This window comes from Mastigoproctus giganteus, chromosome 6 (genome assembly GCF_048544385.1).
Source record: "Mastigoproctus giganteus isolate SK-2022 chromosome 6, ASM4854438v1, whole genome shotgun sequence".
Taxonomy (NCBI): domain Eukaryota; kingdom Metazoa; phylum Arthropoda; class Arachnida; order Uropygi; family Thelyphonidae; genus Mastigoproctus; species Mastigoproctus giganteus.
This window is the reverse complement of record NC_143580.1, coordinates 38,055,037-38,079,245: the sequence shown is the minus strand read 5'-3', so window position 1 is coordinate 38,079,245 and position 24,209 is coordinate 38,055,037. Positions and strand designations below refer to the sequence as shown.

Sequence of the window (24,209 nt, the reverse complement as noted above, 5' to 3'; positions counted from 1 at the left end):
TACCTACCAGAAATTGGAAGAAAGTTTACCCAGGAGGGTGTTAAGGATGCCACACAGCCACAGATAGTCCTACTGTGTATTAGGTTTTTGAATTAAAAAACCCTTTTGCAAATGTACACACATACGAGTGTGTGTTTGTGCAAAATCGCTCTTTCCAAATTTTCTTTCGAGGAGGAATCCTCCATCTTTGGAAGAAAGTTTTGGGCTAAAATGGATGTAAAGTAAAAGCTAACCTGCATTGCACATAGTCAAGATCCCAACTGTATGCCAACTACAATACACACTAGTGATACATCTTTGAAAATGGCATTTGCCGAGAACGTTACAAATCTTTTAGCTGGATTGCACTTTCATTTGGATATCTGGCAAGTCATTGTTTGGAGAATACTTATTAGTCTTTAGAAATCATTACAAACTGTATTCTATGCAGCAGAGAAAATTTAACATATTTTTGTTAACATGTATAACAAGTATAATTTGTATTGTGATTTGCAATGCCTGGATCTCTCCTATTTACATTCAATCTAATATGTAAGTTGTAATAATTTCTTTCTGATATTGCGGTTGGTTTGTACTAATATATTTACCTTAATTAAAGCCCCCTAGATTCTCTGTAAAGGGTATGTTGGGTGTTATACATTTTTATAACTTTCTTTGGGCATTAAATAATAATGTCATCAACATGCCAGATAACATGAGACAAAGAGGTTGCTATCAGGTGAGGTAAAACAGAATCCAGACAGGATGTCTTCTTGTAACTATTAAAAAGCTATCATCTACAAGGACTAGTGCCATGGGTGTAATGTAATCACACAAGATATAGTTTCAATATTCACTAATAAATGTATTAATTAATAAAGGTACTAATTAATAAAGGTACTAATAACGCTAATAAAGGTATTAATAAGTCTAATGTTGAAGTCTGCTAATGATAACCTTTAATCTTTATTGCAAAGGTGAGAAGGGTAGTTAACAGTACTAACCAAGTTATGTTACTTGAAGATCTAGAAAAATTATTCAGATTGCTTGTAAAATGGCAAGTAAGTTATAGCAATGGCAGGCAGGTCAGCTGCCCCAGTCCTGGATATTGTGGAGGGGGCTCCAGAATTGGAGTTGATTCCATTGAACCCTAATAACAGAACCTTTCCCCTTCAGGGAAAGGTTTTGTTATTAGGGTTTAATGGCACAAGGGCTGCATTGGCCATATTGGACCTGTTCATTATCTATTGTTAGAAACTGATATAGGGAGCTTAATCGAAAGCAGTCATGTTAGTGAATTCATTTTAAGTAACTGTAGAATTCTGTCAAGTTGACATTGATTCCTATGAGGTGGTGTAATGTTAGGCTCAGATAAAGTCGACAAAGATTTGAAGGCTGGGTGAAGGTAAAGAAAGCCAACACGAGAACGACGAGAAACATTGGATAACTTATGCAGAAAATTAGTTTCCCGATACAGCACTCTAGTGCTGCTCGCTCTATTTATAGACAGTAGGTGTTATTGATCTGGAGCAGAAGTTGAGAACGATATATTGATTGACAGGTAGGTGTGGCAAACGATGTGCTGATTTGTGCGTGAACACAACACATGATAACATAACATCAGTTTAGTATCACTTTAGTAGCACTAATGGTCACTTGCCCTAATTGCACATGCCCTAATGAACGCTTCCCATAATGGTGCAAAAAGGTCAGGTTACCTCCACTTGAATCCCATGGGAGCTTGAATCCCTCCCAAAATGGAGGGAATTTTTATTACTGTACTTTTATTTTTAAAGACACTCGTGCAGATACATATGTATCATAGCGTCAATCAACACCTCAATAGCTATTCACTATATATAAGGCGCCTCCATAGCCAGGTGGGCACGAGCAGCAGTGCGTAGCACACGCTTCTTGATTAGACCGGGGTTCGAACCCGTGACCACCAAATACGGAGGATGCGAAAAGGTTAGGGAATGACCACCGCATATCCCTGGAGCAATATGGCCTTAGTTGCTAATGCTCCTAAAAATAAAATAACAACAACAAATAACTATATATATAATCTTTCTTTCTTTCTTTTCCTATTATTTCCTAACCTAACATTTAAGGTTAGGTCACGAAATATAAGGAAACATTTTCTATTATTTCCTAACCTACCATTTAAGGTCAGGTTACGAAATATAATGGAAAAAAAAAAAAAAAAAAACTTTTCCTTTTTTCGTAACCAAACCTAAATCAACAATACAGTTAAAACACTCATGAACTCCAAAAATCTGCTTTTAATAATGAAAAAAAAAAAAAAAAAAAAAACATAATGAAGAACATAAAAATGAATGGAATGAAACTTTTATTAATTTAGTTTTCATCAAAAAATCAGCCAACGTTTTATTTTCCTTACAGATTTCTTCCATCTTTAAAAGATTCATTGCTACTATTACCTGTTTACTGTTCATCACAAAACTATTATGCACCGTTCTTTACTCATAAATACACATTATAATGCCAACCAATGACTACACAGTAGTTTGTCGTCTGTTGCGCCCACCACCAATCATTTCATCGTTTGCCACGGCTCCCTGTCAATCAATATATCCTTCTCGATTTTGGCTCTAAACCAATAACACCTACCGTCTGCTTACCGAACAAGCAGCACTAGAGTCCGGTGTTGGGAAGCTACCTTTCTGCGTAAGTTATCCGATGTTTCTTGTTGTTCTCGTGTTGGCTTTCTTTACCTTAGCCGAAGGCTGCAGTCCTGTCAGCATAGTAATGAGGGCAATCTGTAAAGATGTGTTTTGTGGTTAACAAAGCATAGCAGTGTACACACCATGAACGATCTTCTCCCACAAGCAGAAAGAGATGTGTTAAACGAGTATAGCCAATTCATGTTCTTCATGTTGATATTTCAAAAACTGGAATTCCGCAGTTATGGCTCACGTTTAAGTTGTAACAGCTTGTTTGTTTGAGATTGCCACAGTTTCTTCCACTGATTGTGGCATGCATGCTGGATGAGAGGTTTATAATCTGAATACAGGACAGAAGCTTCATCTGCATTTTTATTTCCAGGAATTCCAGTATGCCCTAGATTTCAGCAGAATCTCACTGATTGGCAAGTTGCATCATGCTGAATCAACCAAGATCTGATTTTTTTCAAAAGGTGGGAAGGTGAAGATTTGCATTGTAGTGTATTCATTGCACTCGGGGAGTCTGTATAAATTATAACCTGTAGAATAGGGGAAGCAGTGATATGATCAAGGGCTAATTTGATTGTGTACGGTTCAGCAGGGTACACACTGCGTTCTTCTGTCAGTGACATAGATATGGTGAAAGTAAGAATGACTGCTGCCACACCTACAGCCACTTCTGTTTTTGATCCATCAGTATATATATATGTATACAATGGGAGTTTGCTGTTACACGTGCCACATGAACTTATTTGATATTCATATATGCTGTGGATTAGTTTTCCCATTTATAAAAATAATTATAACAAGATGGTGAGTATACAGCCCATGGAGGATCTGGTTCAGAAGTTTCTTGGAATACATTCTGTAACTGAAGATTCCAGTGTTCTGTTAACTCTTGCAGCTTTGTTCCAGCAGGTTTATTTCTCTAGGCTTATTACTATAGTTCATTTTTAACTGTGGGTAAAATAGATATGGCCATGAGATGAGTTGATAGGCTCCATATATTTGTATTTGCTGCATAAGTTACGAGAAGTAATTATCTCCTGAAACGAAGCAGTGGTTCATTTGCTTCTATGTATAAGCTTTGAAAAGGAGATGTCCAAAGCAATCCAAGGACTATCCATAAGATACAATGATCAATTGGGTTAAGCCACTCAAGGGCACTCTTTCTAGCAGAATAACACACAGGAGCACTGTAGTTCAGTTGAGATCTAATTATATCTAATAAGTATAACGTGAAGTAGGGTGTACCTATCAATACCCTATGTCATAGCTGATAATACTTTAAGGATATTCATTTTTTTTTTTTTTTTGGCAGATAGTTCAGATATTCATTACATGTTTCAGAAAGTTGAGCATATTGTCTAGAGTTGGGGCTTAAGAAACAGACACTGTCAGAGAGCATTATGCATGAGTCTTCAGTTCAGGTTCACGATTTAACTTGCATTTTCTACAATAATGAACTACAACAGATTTCTGTTCAGAAAGGCAACAGCCATTCTGTGGCATCTAGTGCTCTATTTTATTGATTGCACATTGGAGTTGTTCGACTTAGTTCATGTTTTGGGGACTGGTATGAGAGAGTAAAGTCATTAGCATATAACTATGTTCCAACAGTAGCAGGAAGGTCTTTTGTCATTTGGTTTATTCTGATGGTAAAAAGTGTAGCACTGAAAATAGAACTCTGTGAGACTCCATCTTCTTGGTTGAAAGAGTGTGAGAGGGTAATTTGATAATGAACAGAAAAGTATGGGTCTATAGGAAGTTCTGTATTAGAAGTAGCAAATTTCCTTGTAGGCCAAGTATATGTAGATCTCAAAGAACTCCAAAACACCAAGTTATCATGTAAAATGCCTTTTGGATATCAAGACATACCATTACCATGTGTATTATTTTTATTTTATTTATTTATTTTTAATGAAATGGTGATATACTGGCTTATGTTACCCATCTGTGAACAAATTCAATGGAAAAGTTTGGTGAAACTCAAGCAGTTGCTTTTGGCATTTCAAAAGTTTTGATCACGTTTGGCATAAAGGTCTTCAAAATAAGCTTCCATCTTATGGATTGCGAACTGTTATTAATTTTCGTTTTCTCACTGACCGCTCACTGCAGGTGGTGATAGATGGCTCTCTGTCTTCTAACTTCTCCACTAATGCTGTTGTTCCCCAAGATTCAGTTCTTTCTCCCACTCTTTTTCTGTTGCATATTAATGACCTTTTTCCACTGATTGGAAATCCTATCCATAGTTTTGCTGGTGATGGCACACTACATTCGACCTTCCAGTTTGAGAAACCTTATCACACACAAACAGCTTCAGCTTCTCAAATATCCAACAACAATTCCTTAAGTGGTGGCCTCCAGGTGGTCTATCTCTCAATCCTTCTAAAACTATCTCGCAAAAATAATTCTTCTGCTCCTATGCTTATCTTCAATGACACTCTGATTTCTAGGCAAGATCATATATCTCTATTGGAGATTACCCTGACTTCTAATCTCTCTTGGCATAAGCACATCATAAATATTGCTTCTTATGTATCTAAAAATGTTGGCATTACTTTTCTTCTAAAAGCTACTCACTCTGTACAAATCTCAAATCTGCCCTATCATGGAATATTGTTTCCACCTCTAGGGTGGTGCCCCCATAACCTCTCCCAGGCTTCTAAACTCCATTCAGAAGAGGGCAGTTAGGTTAATTAATGACTTATCTCTTATCATTAAATCTCTCCACTCTGTCTAATAGATTTTCTGTTCCTGCTGCATGCCTTTTCTATAGATACTTTCATAGGTACCATTCTTTTGAATTGGCTTCTATAATTCCCCCCCCCCCCCTCATTCTTTCAAACCACTTCAAACATGTGCCACAGCCAGTCAGCATCTTTTTACTTCCAACTTTAAAACTCACAAAACTAACTTTTCTTCTTCCTCATTTATTCCTTCAACTTCCATTTTCTGGAACAACCTCCATTCACATGTATTTCCAAAAGTACAATCTACAGAAATTCAAGTCTAACAAGTATCTTCTTGCATCTTTGCAACCTTCAACTCATGCATGGTACTAAGTACTGTAGGTTCTAATGCCTTTCATGTTTGGAGTTTTCATTAAAAAAAAAAAAATCATCAACAGTTAAACCATTGATATCAAGTAGGCCAATGTGATTCATCCCCTCCCTTCTAGTGTATACACAAGTAAAGAAATCTTTGCTGTTTTTCTTTGAATCCTTTGCCAAAGACTTCTTATTTGCCTTAGCTTCTTTGTGACTTCACTGCAGACAAGTTTATGTCTAGTGTATGCTTCTGTATCACTTCATAAATTTATATGCATCCCATGCATTTTCTTCTCTCTGACAAGTCTCATTATATGACATCCATTTAAGTCTAAGCCTTGAACAATGTTTTTTAGTTGGAATAAAAATTCTGGTAGCTTCTATGATTATTTCTGTGAATACTTCCCATTTAGAATTTCCTGATGGTAACATTATCAATTGGTCCCACTGTATAGAATTTAAAAACTATCTGAGATTGCTGTAGTCACTTTTGTGAAAGCAAAAGCTCTTCCCTTTACTCTTGTTGGTAGTTACATCTTTAAGTAAATCTCTTATCAATACACTGTAATCACTGCTACCTAGTGGTTCTTTTATCTGCAGATTCTTAATGCATTTTTATTTTCCCGGTGCTTACGTCACACCAAACTGACTCAACATTTCAGTGGCCACCCATATCAACTGGCTGTACTCCTTTTCATTTTATATGTTTCTTAACTAATAGCATAATCCCTCCTCCCCTGTCTATTCTTTCTGTGCAGATTATACAGCTGAGCAGATAATAAGCTGAGCAGACCAATTGTTGAATTGGTCTGCTCAGCATAAGCTGGAGGTCTCTGCAGAGAAATCTGTAGCAGTGCTTCTGAGGGGACGCCTCAGTGGAACTCGACCTCCTTTGTGTCGTTCTGGTGATTTCTCGCTTAGAGTGGTTAATAAGACCAGGTACCTGGGTGTTGTCCTGGGAGAGCGACTTTCTATGGTAGCTCATGCTGCCTTTGTCCGAGATAAGGTGAAACGATTATATGCCAAGCTCCAGCGAGTTACGCGTGTTGAATGGGGTATAAAGGGTGGTACCCTCCACTTACTTTATGATAACATCTTTATTCCGATTCTGACTTACGCTGCTGGGGCTTGAGGAGGGTATATAGAACATTCTCATGTTCGTAGAATCTGGTCTTCGGCACAGAGGTTTGCTCTCTTAGGTATAACCAGGGCTTGCAGAACTGTTTCCACAGATGCCTTGTGCATCCTTGCAGGGAAGATGCCTGCGGAGTTGGTTGTGGCACAGTTTGCTTTACGGTATGCCCTTAAGCGGGGGATTACCAGAGTGATTTTTGGCGTCCGGTCGTGCCCGGTGGGGCGGTTGGCTGGTTTCCCTGATATAACAGCAGAACGGGGGCGAATCAATGATGAGTTGAGTACCATATGGCAATTCCAATGGACAAACTCTGAGAAAGGTCGTCATTTGTATACCTTTATGCCCTTGGTCCATATAGTGAGTAGGGAGCGACGCTCCTGGCTCCAATTTGGGTTTGCAGCTGCTGCCGTCGTTACGGGGCATGGCTTGAGGTCAAGGCTGTTTCGTTTGGGGTTGACCCTTACGGAGTTCTGTGAGTGTGGAGAGACTGAGACTGGCCTTCATATCTTGCTATATTGTCCTCTATATGAGGATTTAAGAGCGAGGTTGGACTTTGGGACACTGGCTCTCACTGAAGTTAATTTGATGTATATTTTTGATAATTATGAATTCTTTTGTTCTTTTTTAAGATTTGCTAAGCTGGCTTATAGTCGCTGCCGGGCGATGCCCGGATGGTAGTAGTGACCTACCTCCTCGTGGTGGGGACGGTAACTTGTGGTGAGAGGTGTGATTGCCCATCCCCACCACAAGGCTGAATGGTCGATTAATATTATTTTGTTTGTTTGATTTGAGTTGACCATTTGGTCTTTATATATTGGTTTTTACAACTAAGGTTGAGACTGATATACTAAATGAGAATTGGTTGCATATGGATGAAAATCCGGGTGGCAACTGAGATGGAAGCTCACTCAAATGAAATGTGCAGATTATACTCCTTATACTGAAATTCTCCATCCCTTATGTCTGCCTGTTACACCACGTCTCTGATATCCCTACAATGTCTGAATTTGACAACTTAACCAGTATTTCAGATTCATCAGATGTATTTACTATTCTCCTATTCTTTCAGCACTTCTTTTGAATAATGAACTGCATTTGGACAGGAGAGTGTGCCACTTACTAGTGATTGCTTGTTGTACTTTTTGAATTTGGTAATTTTGAAAACTGGTCATAGGCTTTTAAACAGAACTGTCAGAGGTCGCCACTGTTCTACCAGTACTTACATGTTGAATGTTTATTTGCATTCGATATTTAGAACAAGCTACTTTCAATTTGACTATTTTTTTTATTACAAAGGGCCTCACAATGGGAATTAGCTATAGCTTGGAATCCCTTTATTACTGTTATCTGTAGCAATCAAAAATGGCCCATTTTTTCTGAGCCATCACTACCTCTTCTTTTCCTGTCTGTGCAATCTCATAAACAATGCCTTTTGTTTTTGTTCTTCCACAACCATATTTTTTGCCATTTCACTATTGTTAAACATATTTCTGAAAAATCTGTCTACATGATTACCACAGTTCAGAGGAAGATTATGCTCTATGACAAAAAATGCAAATAAACATTCGACATGTATGGCATCATCATCACTAAGAAATGTTAATTTCTTTCTATGCATTACACACTATCCTTATGCTTATTTGTTTGCAAATGTATGAGTACATTACATTTCCCATTGGTTGAAATTGAAAAACACATCTACATACAGCACACAAAGAAAATGTTACCTTTTTCAGATTTTTTACAACACTTGGGAAATCTTGCATTTACATCTTTTGAAATTGTATGTCATATTTCTTTGACATCTTACTGAAAGATATAGTTAATTAGCTTTGCACTACACAAGTATAATGAAGTGATGGCACATTACAGAGAACAACTATTATCCCATGTTTCTGTTTTGCAGTGTAGATATCACATAGCCAATTCATTAATGAAAATAAGCAGAATTCTCAATTTTTTTTAAAAAATATTGTAATTTTAACATAGTTTCCTCTTTTTTTTTTTTTTTTTTTTTTTTTTTTGCAAAAAAGAAAAGACAGAGAAAAATTGATTTTTGCAAAAAGACAGGAACTCTTTATCACTCACTATATTATGTAGATGAAGAAGGGGCCAAATCAAGTAAATAAGATAGATTTTCTGTCATAAATCCGTAGAGTTGAAGCTATGTAGAAGCATTTTGGATGACTCAAAATTGAGAAGAACAATAACTGAAATTGATGACACTAACCACCGTTGTTGCCAGAATTTTGGAAAAGAACAAATGCATGACAATAGAACTTGCTGTTGAATTTAATATGTCCAAAATTAGTATTTTTTTTTAAATACCAAACAGAAGTGCTGTTGAAGTTAAATATTTCTGCAATAGAAGTTTTCCCGTGCCCTGCATATTTATGTGTAGGAATAGAAGAACTTCTGTGGAAAACCAGTAACAAAAAAATCAGAAGTTTCCTGGACTTGAATCTTTTTCCAAAGTTTAATGAATTTTGTTGGCTAAGTTGAGCTAGATCCTTTGGGTTACTGAAGGATCAATAACTCAACAAAAATGGCCTGCTAGATGGTATTCAAAAGCTAAAGTAGTAAATGATAACCAGGGGGAATTATACTGAAGTAGAGTAATAACTACTTTTTTTTAATAAAAAATTTATTGTATTAATTGTGACAGAGTATGCATTACTTCTGGAACCACCTTCATATATATTCTACATTTCTGAATTATAACCAGTTTTATTTAATAATAAAGGGTGCTTCTTTCCTTAGTGTCTTCCTTAGAGACCTCCAAGCCTACAGCAGCACACCTGAACAAGTAGGACTCTGCTTTGTAAACAGGGTAAGGTATTAATATTCTTGTAAAAAAAAAAAAAAAATGAAGTATGTAGCTAGAATTTTTCAATTCCATGAACATTTTATATTATTCTTCCTCTCTGAAGAATAATTTCCAGTAAGAACTAAAAACTGAATGTAATAACTGCTTTTTTTAAGTAAAAATTTACAAATTCAGAGGAATTCTATGAATTTGTTACTGAAATGCTTGTAGGAAGGCACCAGAAAATTATAGAGAATAAAAAAAAATCTGTACAGGATGACTGTTTATTCATCATACCATTTTATTCATCTGAAGAGCATAAAATATTGTTCAGAAACAGAAATTGACACAAACTATATTTAGCAATGTTGGGAAATTTATGCCATGCGTTCAGTGTGCTCTCCACATTTATTAGTATTTTGTTGTAGTTAGAATAATGAAGTTGTAAAGAATATACTCTAACATTTTCTTCAACACAGAAAAAAATTTCTTCAATTTCTTTCTTGAATCCAGGAATTGTTTGTAATTTCTTCTGAAATACTGTCTTGGAAATAACCATAGAAATATAAGTCATATGGGTTTAAATCAGGTGGCATTAGAAGCCACACCAGTCATTTGCCATACACCTCAGGGTAGTAGTTAGAAATCACCCTGTTGTCAAAAATTTCATCCAGGAAAACTTTATCAAATTGATAAAATTCCATCAGATTGATCCACTAACCTCAACACTGGTTTGTTAATCCACGCACACTAAAGTGTTATCGATATCTGCTTTGAGCAGAAACAATTGAATTCCCATTTCTATAGTATTCCTTAACAACACTTTTTTCTCACTACCATATGCTACCATTTTGTTCACATCAGTGGAGAGTATTCAAAGTTCCCAACCAAATCTTTCTCTACAGAGATGTCATTATTAAGAAAAAACTAAAGTTTACAAAATTGCATAGAAAAGAAATAGTATGAAGAATACAAAATTACCCTGTACTTTATTAAAACTTGATTCAATATAGTTGTGTTTTTATTTTGAAAAAGAGGGGGAAACAAATTACATTATGTGAGGGCATACGAGATTGTGATCAAAATGTTTAAGGAGTGAATTTTTTATCTTGAAACTGTGTCATCATACCAAGCTGCAACATGTTCAGTGACTGATCTAGACATAGTAATGCATTAATCACTCAGAAAGCAGCAAAGTTTGAATTAGCATGGGTTGTATAGGTGTTTTGCTGCATTTTAAAATGAATGATTTTACTGAGCAGTAAATTTAATATGGTCCATAAGAGGTTGGTATTTCTTATGGGACGTATCAATCAATTTTAACGTAAAATTTGGGAATGTGTTTCAGGCAAGTTTGTGCTTTGCCTCACTAATGATCTCAGGGAGAATGAGAATGGAGAATTCGTATGTCAGAATCTTTGTTAAAATACTGCACTGTTTCTTCCATCATTACTGGTGGCAAATTGTGAGTGTATGGCTATGATCCAGAAATGAAGGCCCAGTTCTCTTATGGAAGACTCTGTCTTCTTCAAGGCCCAAAAAATAAATGAAACAATCTTGTTCAAATGTAAACCTCAAGCTTGTATTTTTTGACTCAGTGAGCATTGTGAATATATCCCAAATGGTGAAACAGTGAACCAAGTGAACCACAAAACAGTACTATAGTGATTGCACGGTGATGTTCTGAGGAAATGGCTAGAAAAGTAGGCCTCTGAAAGTTGACTTGCATCATTGCAGCACCCCTGCACATTCAGTGCTTTCTTTTAAAGAATTTCATACAGAATACTCCATTACTGTGATATTCCATCTTCCATACCCACTGGATTTAGCTCCCTGTGTTGTTATTTATTTATTATTTTTTTTATAACCATTAATTTGGAGTTATTATTTTGTTGGTGTCTCAGATACAGGGTTAAAATTACTTTGAAAGGTCACTGATTTTCAACAACTGAGAAAATTATTCAGAAACCCAACACAGGAAGAACTATTAGCAATTCCAAAAGGAGGCTATTGGTGATGCACCCAAAAATTGAAGAATTGTTAGAATCAGTGTATACAGTGCCAAGGAGATTACTTCAAAGAAGATCCATCTGAATAGCTAGTAACTTCCCAACTATTAGTTCAATCCTCAAACTTTTTTCTCATTTCATAGATGCAGAGGTGCAATTTTGATTGAATAGCTGCCAGCTTTTGCCTTTCAGAGAGCAAGAAATTTCATAACTGTTAACAGAAAAGAGTAGGAGTTTAAATTTCAAACTTTGGCCTTGATATTAAACTTTGCTGACAGTGTACATATTTTAAGATAAAGCTGCAGAATTATTTACCAGTACAGTATGCCTTCAAACATAAGCACACCCAAGGTTTCCCTGTAAAGTTCTGTATTGGAATATCTATTAGATGCTTCTAATTATTACTACTTACCATTGATTTGTGGAGAGTACTTTTGTAGACTTTGCCCTATTCAGAAATATTGAACCAAAGTTTTGTTTGTAACAATAGCATTAGCATTAGTAGATAATTAGTAGAGGCATATGATGCAAGAAAGCAAGCTTATGCAGCATCAGCCAAAAAAAAAAAAAAAAAAAAAACCCTTCCACTTCACCCCTCCGTTTGTTCGAAATACCTGTCCAGCTGAGCCTTAAATTTATTTAGGCTATCAACTTCCACAACAAGGGATGGAAGTCTGTTCCACCATCCAACTACCCGCTGGCTAAAGGAAAATTTCCGCACATCTATCCTACATCTGTCTTTCCTCAATTTGAATTTATGCCCTCTCAGGTGATTATTCTGAGCAAGAGGAAGAATCCCATCAGCATTGAGCATGCTCAAACCATTCAAGGCTTTATACACCTCTATCAGATCACCTCGCCGGTGCCTAGTCTCCAGACACTGTAATTTGCAAAACTTAAGCCTTTCTTCATAAGAGCACGCCTTTGTTCCATTCACTAATCTTGTTGCCCTTCTCTGTACTCGTTCCAGCAGCTCTACAGTTTTTAGGCTTACCATAACAAGAACATTATGAACATTATTCCAGATAGTTTGATGAAGGAATTCCACATGCTTTCAGGTTGTTTAGAAGAAATTGTTTATTATCAAACCCCAATGAGTCACCCTCTACACTAGTATTAAGCACAAGCTGCTTGGGCGCCTCCGTAGCCAGGTGGGAAGGAGCAGCAGTGCGTAGCACACGCTTCTTGATTAGACCGGGGTTCGAGCTCGTCACCACCAAATACGGAGGATGCGGAAAGGTCAGGGAATGACCACCACATATCCCGGAGCAATATGGCCTTAGTTGCTAATGCTCCTAAAAAAAAAAAAAAAAAAAAACCAAACAAACAAGCTGCTTTAGTTTGGTGATTATTATTAGTTTTTTTCATAGGAAAGGTCATCACAGTATGATATAGTTTGGAATTACTTTGATTACTGGTATCTGTAGTAATCAAAAATGGCAGATTTTTCAAGCAATCACTATCTCTTCTTCCCTCTCTCTCTCTCTCTCTTTGTAATTTCACCTAACAGCGCCTCCATATTTATTTTTTATTTTTTATTTTTTTTGCTTATTTGACTATAGGGAAGTATATTTCTGCATAAAATAAACGCTTAATTTTATGGACTTAACATAATAAATTAAATGAATGAAAAAAAACTTGACAACAGAGTTATTTTGAGGGATGCTCATGAGAGAGGAAAGCTCAGCAGCTAATAGTAAGTGTCCCAGTCTATTTATGACTGCATTCCCTATCATATTGTTAAGTGCTTGCCTGCATCCCATTTCTTTATTATAACCTCATTTATAATGTATTATAGTCCCTAAGAAAATTTGTGAAAAGGGAAAGCTTGTGCATCTGGTGTTGCAAAGAAATGAAAGCTGTTAGGAGAACTTAAGAGCTTTAATTTCTGCAATATATTTCTTGAAAAACCTGTCTGTGAGGAACATGGCCCAAAAAAATATAACTGTGTCAGATATTGTATAAAGCAAGACTAAGATTAAGGAGTTTTTGAAGGGACAGAAGATTCACGAGTCTCTCAACTTCAGCTTCTTAGCTCTGACTGAATAAAGTTTTTCCAGACACCAGTATATGGTCACAATAAATTATCTTCTACCAACTATGTATCAACCAGTAAAGCCAAGGTAAATAAAAGCTTGTTTTATTTTATTGTTTAACTTCATTTCAGTGTTTCTGATATATAAATATATAGAAGACATCAGAAAATTTAAACTATTACATGTATAATGATTTAAATTTTCAATTTAACAGAGATTCAGAAATAATGGACCCCCTTGCCCATATTAGTCTGTAAAAGCAAGCATTTACTGTAATATGCATGCGTGATCAGCACAGTTCAGAGGAAGATTATATTCTATGACAAACACTGTGAATAAGCAGTCAGCACGTATTACATTATTGCCATACTTTGAAATGCTACAGCTATCTTCACATTTCTTTCTATTTACTGCACATTATTCTTATGCTTATATCTTTGCAAATGGAGTTTTAAGCTAACTTTAAAATTTTTGATAGAGATGAGCATGGATTACAATTTTTTTTTTATTACAGAGAGAAGCCTTCCACAAGTTATACACTACTTACTGTCTGAACAAGCCCAAATCTGAGGCCTTACGTAGACAGTGTGGGGATAACAACCCATTTTTTAAAGTTAGTATTAATATTTTTTCTACATTTAAAGAAAATATAGAATTTTGTATTGTTCTCTATATCATATTTCTTAACTAAAAAAAATTTTTTTTTGTTTGTATACATCTAAACTTGCAGAAATTGCATTTAGACTAAAATAGAGTTACTGGATATTACTGGTTTCTGGGGTCAGTCCACAAAATTGACTTACTGGCTGGAAATTATTTGTTCTTGGACTGTCCTCAGTTTTCAGAATATGTTCCTTGAAAGTTGACTCGCAAATCATTATATACTTAAGGACTACTCTCTTTCCAGGTCAATATTCTTCACATTACACAATGAACTCTCTTGAAATGGTCAATGCTGAGATAATCTTTCACTTACCATTATACTAGGACTGCATTCATATGAACACGATTGGATAAGTAAGGTATGGAAAATGTGGCCTTCAACACATTTGCCATACAATGTTAAAGAAAAGATTCACAATAACTGCAACCTGAGTGCCAAGTGATAGGGTTCAAAATGATTTTCCTGTGTGATTTAGATAGTTCTTTCAAAGTGACTAAGTTATATTTCATTATTTAATTTTGTTATTAAATTAATCATGATTAATTTCATTTCTTGTTAATTATATTGTTATATTTCACTTAAATTGCCTATTTCTCTTTAGTTCATTTCGAGTAGTTCTGTATCCAAAAGGGTTTTTAAAGTAAGAGTCCAGGAAGGAAATCAACCTTTCTTTTCTTAGTATATTTATTAACTTTACTAACAACTGCTTTGTTACTTGTGGTACCACTTCTGCTTCCAAGTAGCAGGACTGAAAACTTGGGTGAAAAGTCAGTCCAAAGCCTAAGAGGACCCAAAATGGATCGTGAAAGTTGTCTATTGCTCGAGCCTCTATCTCAGAATGGAACTGTGACAAATAACGTGCAAAAAGAAAAAAAAACTAAAATAGTCTAAAAGGAATTGCCACCTCTTCTCATTCTCTACTCATGAACTAGTTAGTACATGAACTCCCTTTCTTTATTTGTTATACAGAAATATCTTAAAAATGTTGCAGGATCACCTAAAATGGTAAAAATAATTTGTTCTGGAGATCTTGTAGAAACCAAAACATGTAGAGATTCTGAATTTTAAACTTCACAGGTATTCCTGCAAACGTTACACCTCATGTCACTCTAAATACTCCAAAAGGTGTCCTGTCTGAATGGGACTTGCTAAATATGTCTGAAGAAGAACTACTTCGGGAACTACAAGAACAGAATTCTTATCCAGATGCAATGTAATTTTCACATTTTCTACTTCAATCCTGCTATCACCAGTTAAAGCTAGATACCTCAACTGTTGTATACAACCATACATTCCAAACCCTATCAGATGCTTCAGGTTCATTTTGGCCATGCTCAAATAGTATCAGATGAGACTCAGTGTGTCCCAATGATGGACCTAAAGAGTATACAAACAAACTCTACTGTACAAACTTCATTCTGTCCAAATTGTAAAGGAAATCATCCAGCTTGTTCGAAATATTGTGAGCTCTTTGGAAAAGCAAAGAGAAAATCAAGACATATTAGCATTAGCTGAGGCATATGATGCAAGAAAGCAGGCTTATACAGCATCAGCCAAAAAAAAAAAAAAAAAAAAAACCCTTCCCATTTCATCCATCCAGTTACTTCAAATGTTTGTCCGGTTCAGCCTTAAACTCAATCACGCTATCAACCTCCACAACAAGATGGAAGTCTGTTCCAGCAATCAACTACCCGCTGGCTAAAGGTGAACTTCCGCACATCTATTCTACAACTGCCTTTCCTCAATTTGAATCTATGCCCCCTCAAGTTTGTAATCTGAGCAAGTGGAAGATTCCCATCAGCATTGAGTCTGCTCAAACCATTCAAGGCCTTATATACCCCTCAATCAGATCTCCTTGCAGGTGCCTAATCTCCAGATGCTCCATCTTGCAGAATTTATGCCTCTCTTGGTAAGAGCATCTCTTTGTTCCTCTCACCAATCTTGTTGCCCTTCTTGTACTTGTTCTAGAGAGCTTGATGGGCCCCTCATTAATTTCTTTTAGAGCATTTACCTTACACCTCAAGCTCTCATAGATGCTCATCAGAACACTGAGTTGGTGTCTACTTTCTTGCCACTCTAGGCATCTAGCACACACAAAGACATCCTCCTTGGCTAGATCATGTCCTGTTTTAGAAAGTTCAGCAAACACTTCGCACATTTTTTGAGACTGTGATGCATTGGAGAATCACCCCTTCGTTTCTCCCCCAAGTCACAGCACTTTCACTAGCATTAGTAGAGGCATATGATGCAAGAAAGCAAGCTTATGCAACATCAGCCAAAAAAAAAAACCCTTCCACTTCACCCCTCCGTTCGTTCGAAATACCTGTCCAGCTGAGCCTTAAATTTATTTAGGCTATCAACTTCCACAACAAGGGATGGAAATATGTTCCACCAACCAACTACCCACTGGCTAAAGGCAAATTTCCGCACATCTATCCTACATCTGTCTTTCCTCAATTTGAATTTAGGCCCTCTCAGGTGATTATTCTGAGCAAGAGGCAGTATCCCATCAGCATTGAGCATGCTCAAACCATTCAAGGCTTTGTACACCTCTATCAGATCACCACGCTGGTGCCTAGTCTCCAGACACTGTAATTTGCAAAATTTAAGCCTTTCTTAGGAAGAGCAACCCTTTGTTCCTTCACTAACCTTGTTGCCCTCCTCTGTACTCATTCCAGCAGCTCTACATCCTTCTTGAAATGAGGCCTCCAGAACTGTATACAGTACTCAAGGTGCGGCCTGACCATTGCCTTATACAAGGAAATAATCACCTCCCTATCCCTGCTAGAAAAATTCCTGTATATCATTGATAAGACACCAAGAGCCACTCTTGCAGCCCATCTGCACAGCTCAGAGAACTTCACATCTGCCTGCACAAATACCCCCAGGTCCTTTTCATTCTCTACCACTGTTAGTGTAGTACCACAGAGTTGATAAGTTGCTCTGGGGTTGCTGTTTCCCATATGTAGTACTTTACATTTGTCACCTCTCAGCCCATCTGCTCAACCTTTCCGGATCCTGTTGCAGCAGCATAGTGTCAGTAGCATCCTTAACAACCCTGCCAACCTTTGTTTCGTCTGCAAACTTGGACATTAAGCTTGATATACCATCATCAATATTATTTATAAATACAGAAAACAACAATGGACCCAACACTGAACCCTGAGGGACTCCATTGATAACATTAGTCCACGATGAGCAGTGTCCATTAATTACCACTCTCTGTCTTCTGCACTCAACCATCCCTTTATCCATAGCAACAATTTGCCACAAATGCCACACTACTCCAATTTGTGCAGCAGTCTTCCATGTGCAACAGTATCAAAGGCCTTTCCAAGATCCAAATATATAATATCAAAGTTATTCCCTGCATCCAATTCTTTTGTGACTACATCATAGTATCCAATCAAATTGGTCAGGCAAGACCTTCCCTTAACAAAACCATGCTGTGTCTGAGCTATAACTGAATTCTTGTCAAGATGATCCTGCAGTGTTTCCATTAATTTTCCTGGAACGGAAGTTAAACTCACAGGTCTATAATTACTTGTGTCAGCCTTTGATCCTCCTTTGTGAATTGGGGTTACATTAACGGCCTCCATAGCCGAGTGGTTAAGAGCGGGAGTGCAGTAGCACACGCTCTTTGAGTAGACCGGGGTTCAAGCCCCTGACTGCTAAATATGGTCGATCTGCCAACCCGCACTGGACCAGCATGGCAGATTATGGTCCATTTCCCTCAGCAATAAATTGTTGAGGAGGCTTCCATCCTGCAGTGGGTTGATAATGGCTGCACTTTACTTTTTTTTTTTTTTTTTGCACATCTCCAGTCTGTGGGTACCTCCCCTGAGTCCAAGGAAGCTCTCATAATTATGGCTAATGTATTGCTTACTTCCTTTGCTGCCTCCTTTAATATAACTGGATAGATCCCATCCACCCCAGGTGCCTTTCTTGTATTTATCTTCAACAATTTCTCCTTGACTTTACTCTCAATTATTACAAGATCATCTAGCTTACTGCCAATGTTTACTTCATCTATGGCATTCCCCTTCCTGAATAACTCCTCATGTGTGAATGTAGATGCAAAATATTGATTTAGTTTGTTAGCTACCTGAGCAGGATCATGAACAGTTGAACCATCAATATCAAGTGGACCAATCTGATTCATCCCCTTCCTTCTAGAGTTTACATAAGTAAAGAACTCCTTGCTGTTTTTCTTTGCATCCCTTGCCAAAGATTTCTCGTGATCTGCCTTCGCCTGCCTAACCTCCTTTGTAACTTGGTTACAGATCAACTTATATCTATCACAGGCTTCTGTGTTACATGTTAATTTATTTGTATCCCAAGCATTTTTATTCTCTGCCATATGTCTCATTAGTTCATCTGACATCCATTTAGGCCTGAACCTTGAACAATATTTCTTAGTTGGTATGTAAAGCCTAGTAGCTTCCAAGATAAGTTCTTTGAATGCTTCCCATTTTGAGTTTGCTGTTGGTAACATCATCAGTCGGTACCACTGTATAGAATTTAAATACTGTCTCAGACCATCGTAGTCGCCTTTACGAAAGCAATAACCCTTCCCTTTACCCCTGATGGTAGTTACCTCCTTAAGTAAATCCCACTTCAGCAGACTGTGATCACTGCCACCTAGTGGTTGCTGTATCTGCAGATTCTTAATGCATGAAGAATCACTACTGATAATCAAATCAAGAGTATTGCTCCCTCTAGTTGCTACCGAACATGCTGATTTAGAAAACAATCATCCAATAAATCCACAAAAGCCCCGCTAGCGTGTGAGTGACCAGCCCCCAAATTCCAGTCAATATCTGGGAAATTAAAATCCCCCATTATAAGACTCTCTGATTTACTGGCCCACTCTATTTCCCTGTACAGTTTCTTATTATACTCATCAGAGTCATTAGGCCTATAGCACACTCCTACTCTCAATTTTGATTTCCCAATGCTTATGTCACACCAAACTGACTCGACACTGCACTGTCCAGCGATGTCGACTGGCTTCACTTCCTTGGATTTTATGTGTTTCTTAACTAATAGCATAACCCCTCCGCCCTTCCTATCCTGTCTATCCTTTCTGTAGACGTTGTACTCCCCAAATTCCAGTTCTGCATTCCTTATCTGTGTGACACCACGTCTCTGATATCCGAACAATATCCGCCTTTGATGCTTTGAGCAATACCTCAAATTCATCAAATTTATTTACCAAACTCCTAGCATTGGTGTACACGCAAGTATACATGCACCTGTTCTTTTTCTTAGCTACCCTAACACAACCTATGTGTTTACTTGTACCCCAATGGCTCCCAGCAGTCTCTGAAATAGCCTGCATCTTATTTTCTAAGCTGCTGCTCATTCCAATAGAAGCAGTGCAAGAATCACTTTCACCTCTGCCAGTGGCTACTGTTAATCTATTAGTCCTTGTATCCCTCCAATCTAGCAGTTTTCCGACCCACCTAACACTGCCTCGATAGCATCAGCAAACATTCTTGCACCCTTTCTATTTAAGTGTATCCCATCCCTGTATAAGCAGTCTCTCCTGTTAACACGTACAGACCAGGCTGAAAATAATTCTACCCCTTCAGCCTTGCACAATCTTTCCAGGGCCGAATTGATCGACAGGGCTGTCATCATATACTGCATCCTATCGTGTCTGGGCAGAATTGCAGACACTTTCAGATTCAACCCTAATTCATGGCTTTTTTTCAACAGTGACCTGTACTTGTTAAGTAATTCTGCCAGTCTCCTACTCTTAATATCATTAGTGCCAACGTGTACAACTATATCACCTTTTGTGCCCTTAAAAGATGATATCCGCTCTACAACGTCATCAGCCTTTGCCCCTGGCAGACTAGTCTGTGATCTTTGCTTTGCAACTCTAGTGTGGGTCATGATTTCCTTTTAAATACAGTTTAATTAACAATGGAATTTAATAAGATTAATAAATATTTTTGATTAATTGATAATACTATACTAAGCTAACAGATGCTTAATACACTGCTTTGTATTACATTATCTAGTTTTACGTTATACCTTATGCTATCAGTTCAAGATATATACGTTGCACTATATCTTATCGATACAATATGACTGCTAGTTCACCAATATTAGCACCAACACTGGGAGTCGTAATTTCCAAAAATCTCTAGTTAAATTCAAAATAAGAAGGTAACGAATGCTACTAAACCTATTTAATATCTTTGTAAAACACACAATGTAGTATGTTAATTAACGAAGAATACAGTAAAACTATCTAAATACTTATCCCTTTACAGCAGCCAAAAATCTACCGACTGTTCTCTTCCGCGACCAGAGCGTCATCCAAGAAAGAGTACAGATGCTATCAGCATTTATCTTGCCCAATCTATTTAATTCTTAAACACTTAAGGTCTGCTCACAGGTCCCAAGTTTCCACAATTTGCAGAATTAAATTCTTTCATGGTAACAGTACTCATTTCTACCCTTGACTAATCCAGGTGTTCTTCTCTGCACCTGTTCCAAGAGATGCATGCCATTCTTAAAATTAGACTTCCAGACTTATAACCTAGGTGGTACTCCGGATGTGGCCTAACAATAGGATAAACAACTCCTTGTCCTTGCTGGAAAAATTCCTGTACATCATTGCTAGAACTCCATGAGCTATCCTAGAAGCCTGTCTGCACTGCTCAAAGAACTTCATATCAGACTGTTCAATTAACCCTCTCTTTCTCTAACTCCTTGAATGTGGCAAAACCCAAATATTTCATGTTTCTGGGATTACTTCTGTCCATATGCAATATCATGCATTTATCAGTGTTAAATTTCAATTGACCCTTCTCAGCCCAACTACCTAATTTTTCTAGGTATTGACTCCTACGTGGTGGACAATGAATGTCATGGCAAAATGCTGCCTCTGCACAAGGGTCGGGCATAGATGAAATGCCTGGAGTGGGGACTTGTCTCCAAGTAAGATGCAAGGACGTTGTCTAGGCAGCAGTGCTATTGCTTCTGTTGTAAATGCTGTCATGCTTGCTAGCAGAATCCTGGACTTGACTTGGAGCTCAGGAGAACAGACTTCCCCACAAGTTCCTCCAGTCCAAGGAGCTGGGTGGTTTAGATGGTACAGGGCTTCCCTTATTGAAGTTGTCCAAGAAAACCAATATGGCCTTAGTTGCTAATGCTCTTAAAAAAAAAAAAAAAAAAAAAAATCAAATCTTCTTGCTGTTGCAAATACAGTAAAACTCCGGTTCCATGGCATGCTGTTCCTCCTCTGGTTCCAAATTGACCATATTCTTTGTGTTTTGTAACAGATTGCTGACATCCTGCTTGATTTTTTCCAAGATGGCAGAAGCTATTAGATTTTTCGTGACGATGGTCCTTCTCTGGTCTGCGCTAATCGCTGTTCGGTGACCTGAATATCCGGGTATTGTTCTAACCACTTGGTATGTATTCGTGATCTGTACATTGTAATATCAGTCAGTCTCTAGCCTGGTTATTTCACATTATGCTCGCATGATGTATGTATTCATTTCAATGCTCCACTTCACGGGTTGGCATTTTCTTCCTACCTGGATGGTCACTAGCGCAGTTGCATAGGAAACACATGGTAGCCTTAAGGGGCACAGCACCACTTTCTCCACTGTCTTGCTCAGGAGACTGTCTCCAACTTTTCTAACCGACCCCTCTGCCTAAGGCCTGAACACGAATGACTTTAACCTGTGCCACACTCGATGCAGTATGAATAATATTTATCTGCGACATCATCCATCTATGGAGGTAGACTTGTTTAGCTTCGGCTTATGTCCAGTGGTTTATTTATTTATTTAGTTAGTTCTTGCAAGTGACACCAGATGGCACCACTATCTGCCTCAGCCATCACTCCACCCTTGAGGAAGGTAAGTCCAATGGGGTAACTTTTGCGATGTTTTTTTTTTTTTTTATCATTTAATATTATTGTATCGGTCTCCCAGCATAATAGAGCTTCGTTCGCTTCCACCAATGCAGGATTCGAACCTGGGTCCATCAGGCTGGTAGTCCAGTGTCTTAACCACTGGGCCATTGTGCATTATTATTATTATTATTATTGTTGTTGTTGTTGTTACTCTTATATTAATTCTCCCTGATTGTGGGGGTTCCACTCCATGACGGGTACTTCTACCAAGTACACAGGGTGGTTGTAATGTCTGGTATTACTGTCGGTCGAGGAAATCTCTGACTATCCTACAGGTGTTCAGGATTCCAACTTTCTGGAGTTCCTTGTAGGTGTTCTCTGGGAGACGTATTGCTGCTAGGCTGCTATGTAGAGCCTTTGGCACCATACCAGTAGTTGACACCATGATTGGGATGGTTGATACTTCTTGCACATGCCACATCTCCTTGATCTAATGTCGTTCGTGTACTTCCTAACTTTTTCCTCATGGGTTTTCTGAACATTGCTAGTGTTCAGCACTGCTATGTCAATCAGGTAGGTAGCTTTTTCCATCTTGTCCACAAGGGTTATGTCTGTTGTGTGGGATGGTCTTATCCGTTATTATGGCGTGATCCCAGTACAGCTTGTGGGTTCGGGGTTCGTACTTGTAATATGGTACACTTTCTTTGGTCAACTGGTATTTCCTCGTTACTTGGTCATGTCTATGAGAGTACTCAGTCTTGGTGATCAACTTGCACCCCGCGGTGATGTGTTGGATCGTTTCTGAGGTCATGTGTCATCCGACATTCCAGGCTCCTTTTCGATGTATTTTCTATAGTTTCTGGTGTTCATTAAGTGGTCTTGGATGACCAGCATGAATCCTTCAGTCTCGGGAAAGAACATCCCGCTTGTGAGTCATGCATTGGAAGCAATGGTGTCGATGTGATCTTGATGGAGGTCATTGTAGTGTCTGCCATATAGTGTCTTCTTTGCCCATCTTTCTAACTTTGTTTCTTGTACTGTCTGGGCGGGAGGGGTTTCCTCGCTTAGGTTGAGTGAGGTATACCACTTATCTATCTTCCTTATGGAACAACAGCACCACTCCTGGTGGAGTGGGCACCTCAGTAGCCAGGTGAGCAGGAGCAGCAGTGCGTAGCACACGCTTCTTGATTAGACCGGGGTTCGAGCCCGTGACCACCAAATACGGAGGATGCGGAAAGGTCAGGGAATGACCACCGCACATCCCCGGAGCAACATGGCCTTAGTTGCTAATGCTCCTAAAAACCAAATAACAAACACAAACAACCTGGTGGAGTGGTGCTGTGTTGCTCTCGAAGTAATCCTTCAGGTTAACTATTGCTGTTTTCTGTTGTTCTATCAGACCCCTTCCTCCCTCTTTCTGAGGTATTGTTATTCTCTCCACTGCTGACCTCGGGTGGTGTTGGCGACTCTTGGTCATCATTGTCCTTGTCTTTCACATGATGGCTTCTAGCTCGGTGTTAGTCCAATCTATATCCTGAATGTGTATGTTAGTACTGGAGCTGCATAGGTGTTTATGGCTTTAACTGTGTTTCCTCTGTTCAGTTTTGCTTTCAGCAGCCTTCTGAGTCTCTGATGATATTTTTCGGTCAGGCACTTCTTGATTTTCTTGTGCTCTAACTGCTCAGCCTGCATCATCCTTAGGTATTTGTAGGCCTCTCCTTCTGTCATAGCTTCGATCTCTTTACCAGTCAGCAGCAGGTAGTTTCGGCCAACTACTTTTCCCTGGTGCAGTGTGTGGGTCTTGCATTATTCTATACCAAATTCCATCCTGATGTCCTTGCTGAATTCTTCAGTGATCCGGAGTAGTTGCTGGAGTTGCTTCTCGGTTGCCGCATAGAGCTTGATGTCATCCATGTACATCAAGTGAGGTGAGGGTGTACAGGTTCTTTCTTCCTTCTTTGAGGTTA

At 38.1% G+C, this 24,209-nt stretch overlaps 1 protein-coding gene across 1 annotated transcript in view; it reads left to right on the top strand.

Moving 5' to 3' along the window:
* Positions 1-24,209, top strand: part of LOC150084175 (guanine nucleotide exchange factor DBS-like) — a 619,625-nt gene that overhangs the window by 505,058 nt on the left and 90,358 nt on the right. Inside the window, exons 17-18 of the mRNA XM_090376145.1 lie at positions 9,609-9,678; positions 14,214-14,312. Coding sequence (XP_090232271.1) covers positions 9,609-9,678; positions 14,214-14,312 — 169 coding nt within the window. The remainder of the gene's footprint in view (positions 1-9,608; positions 9,679-14,213; positions 14,313-24,209) is intronic.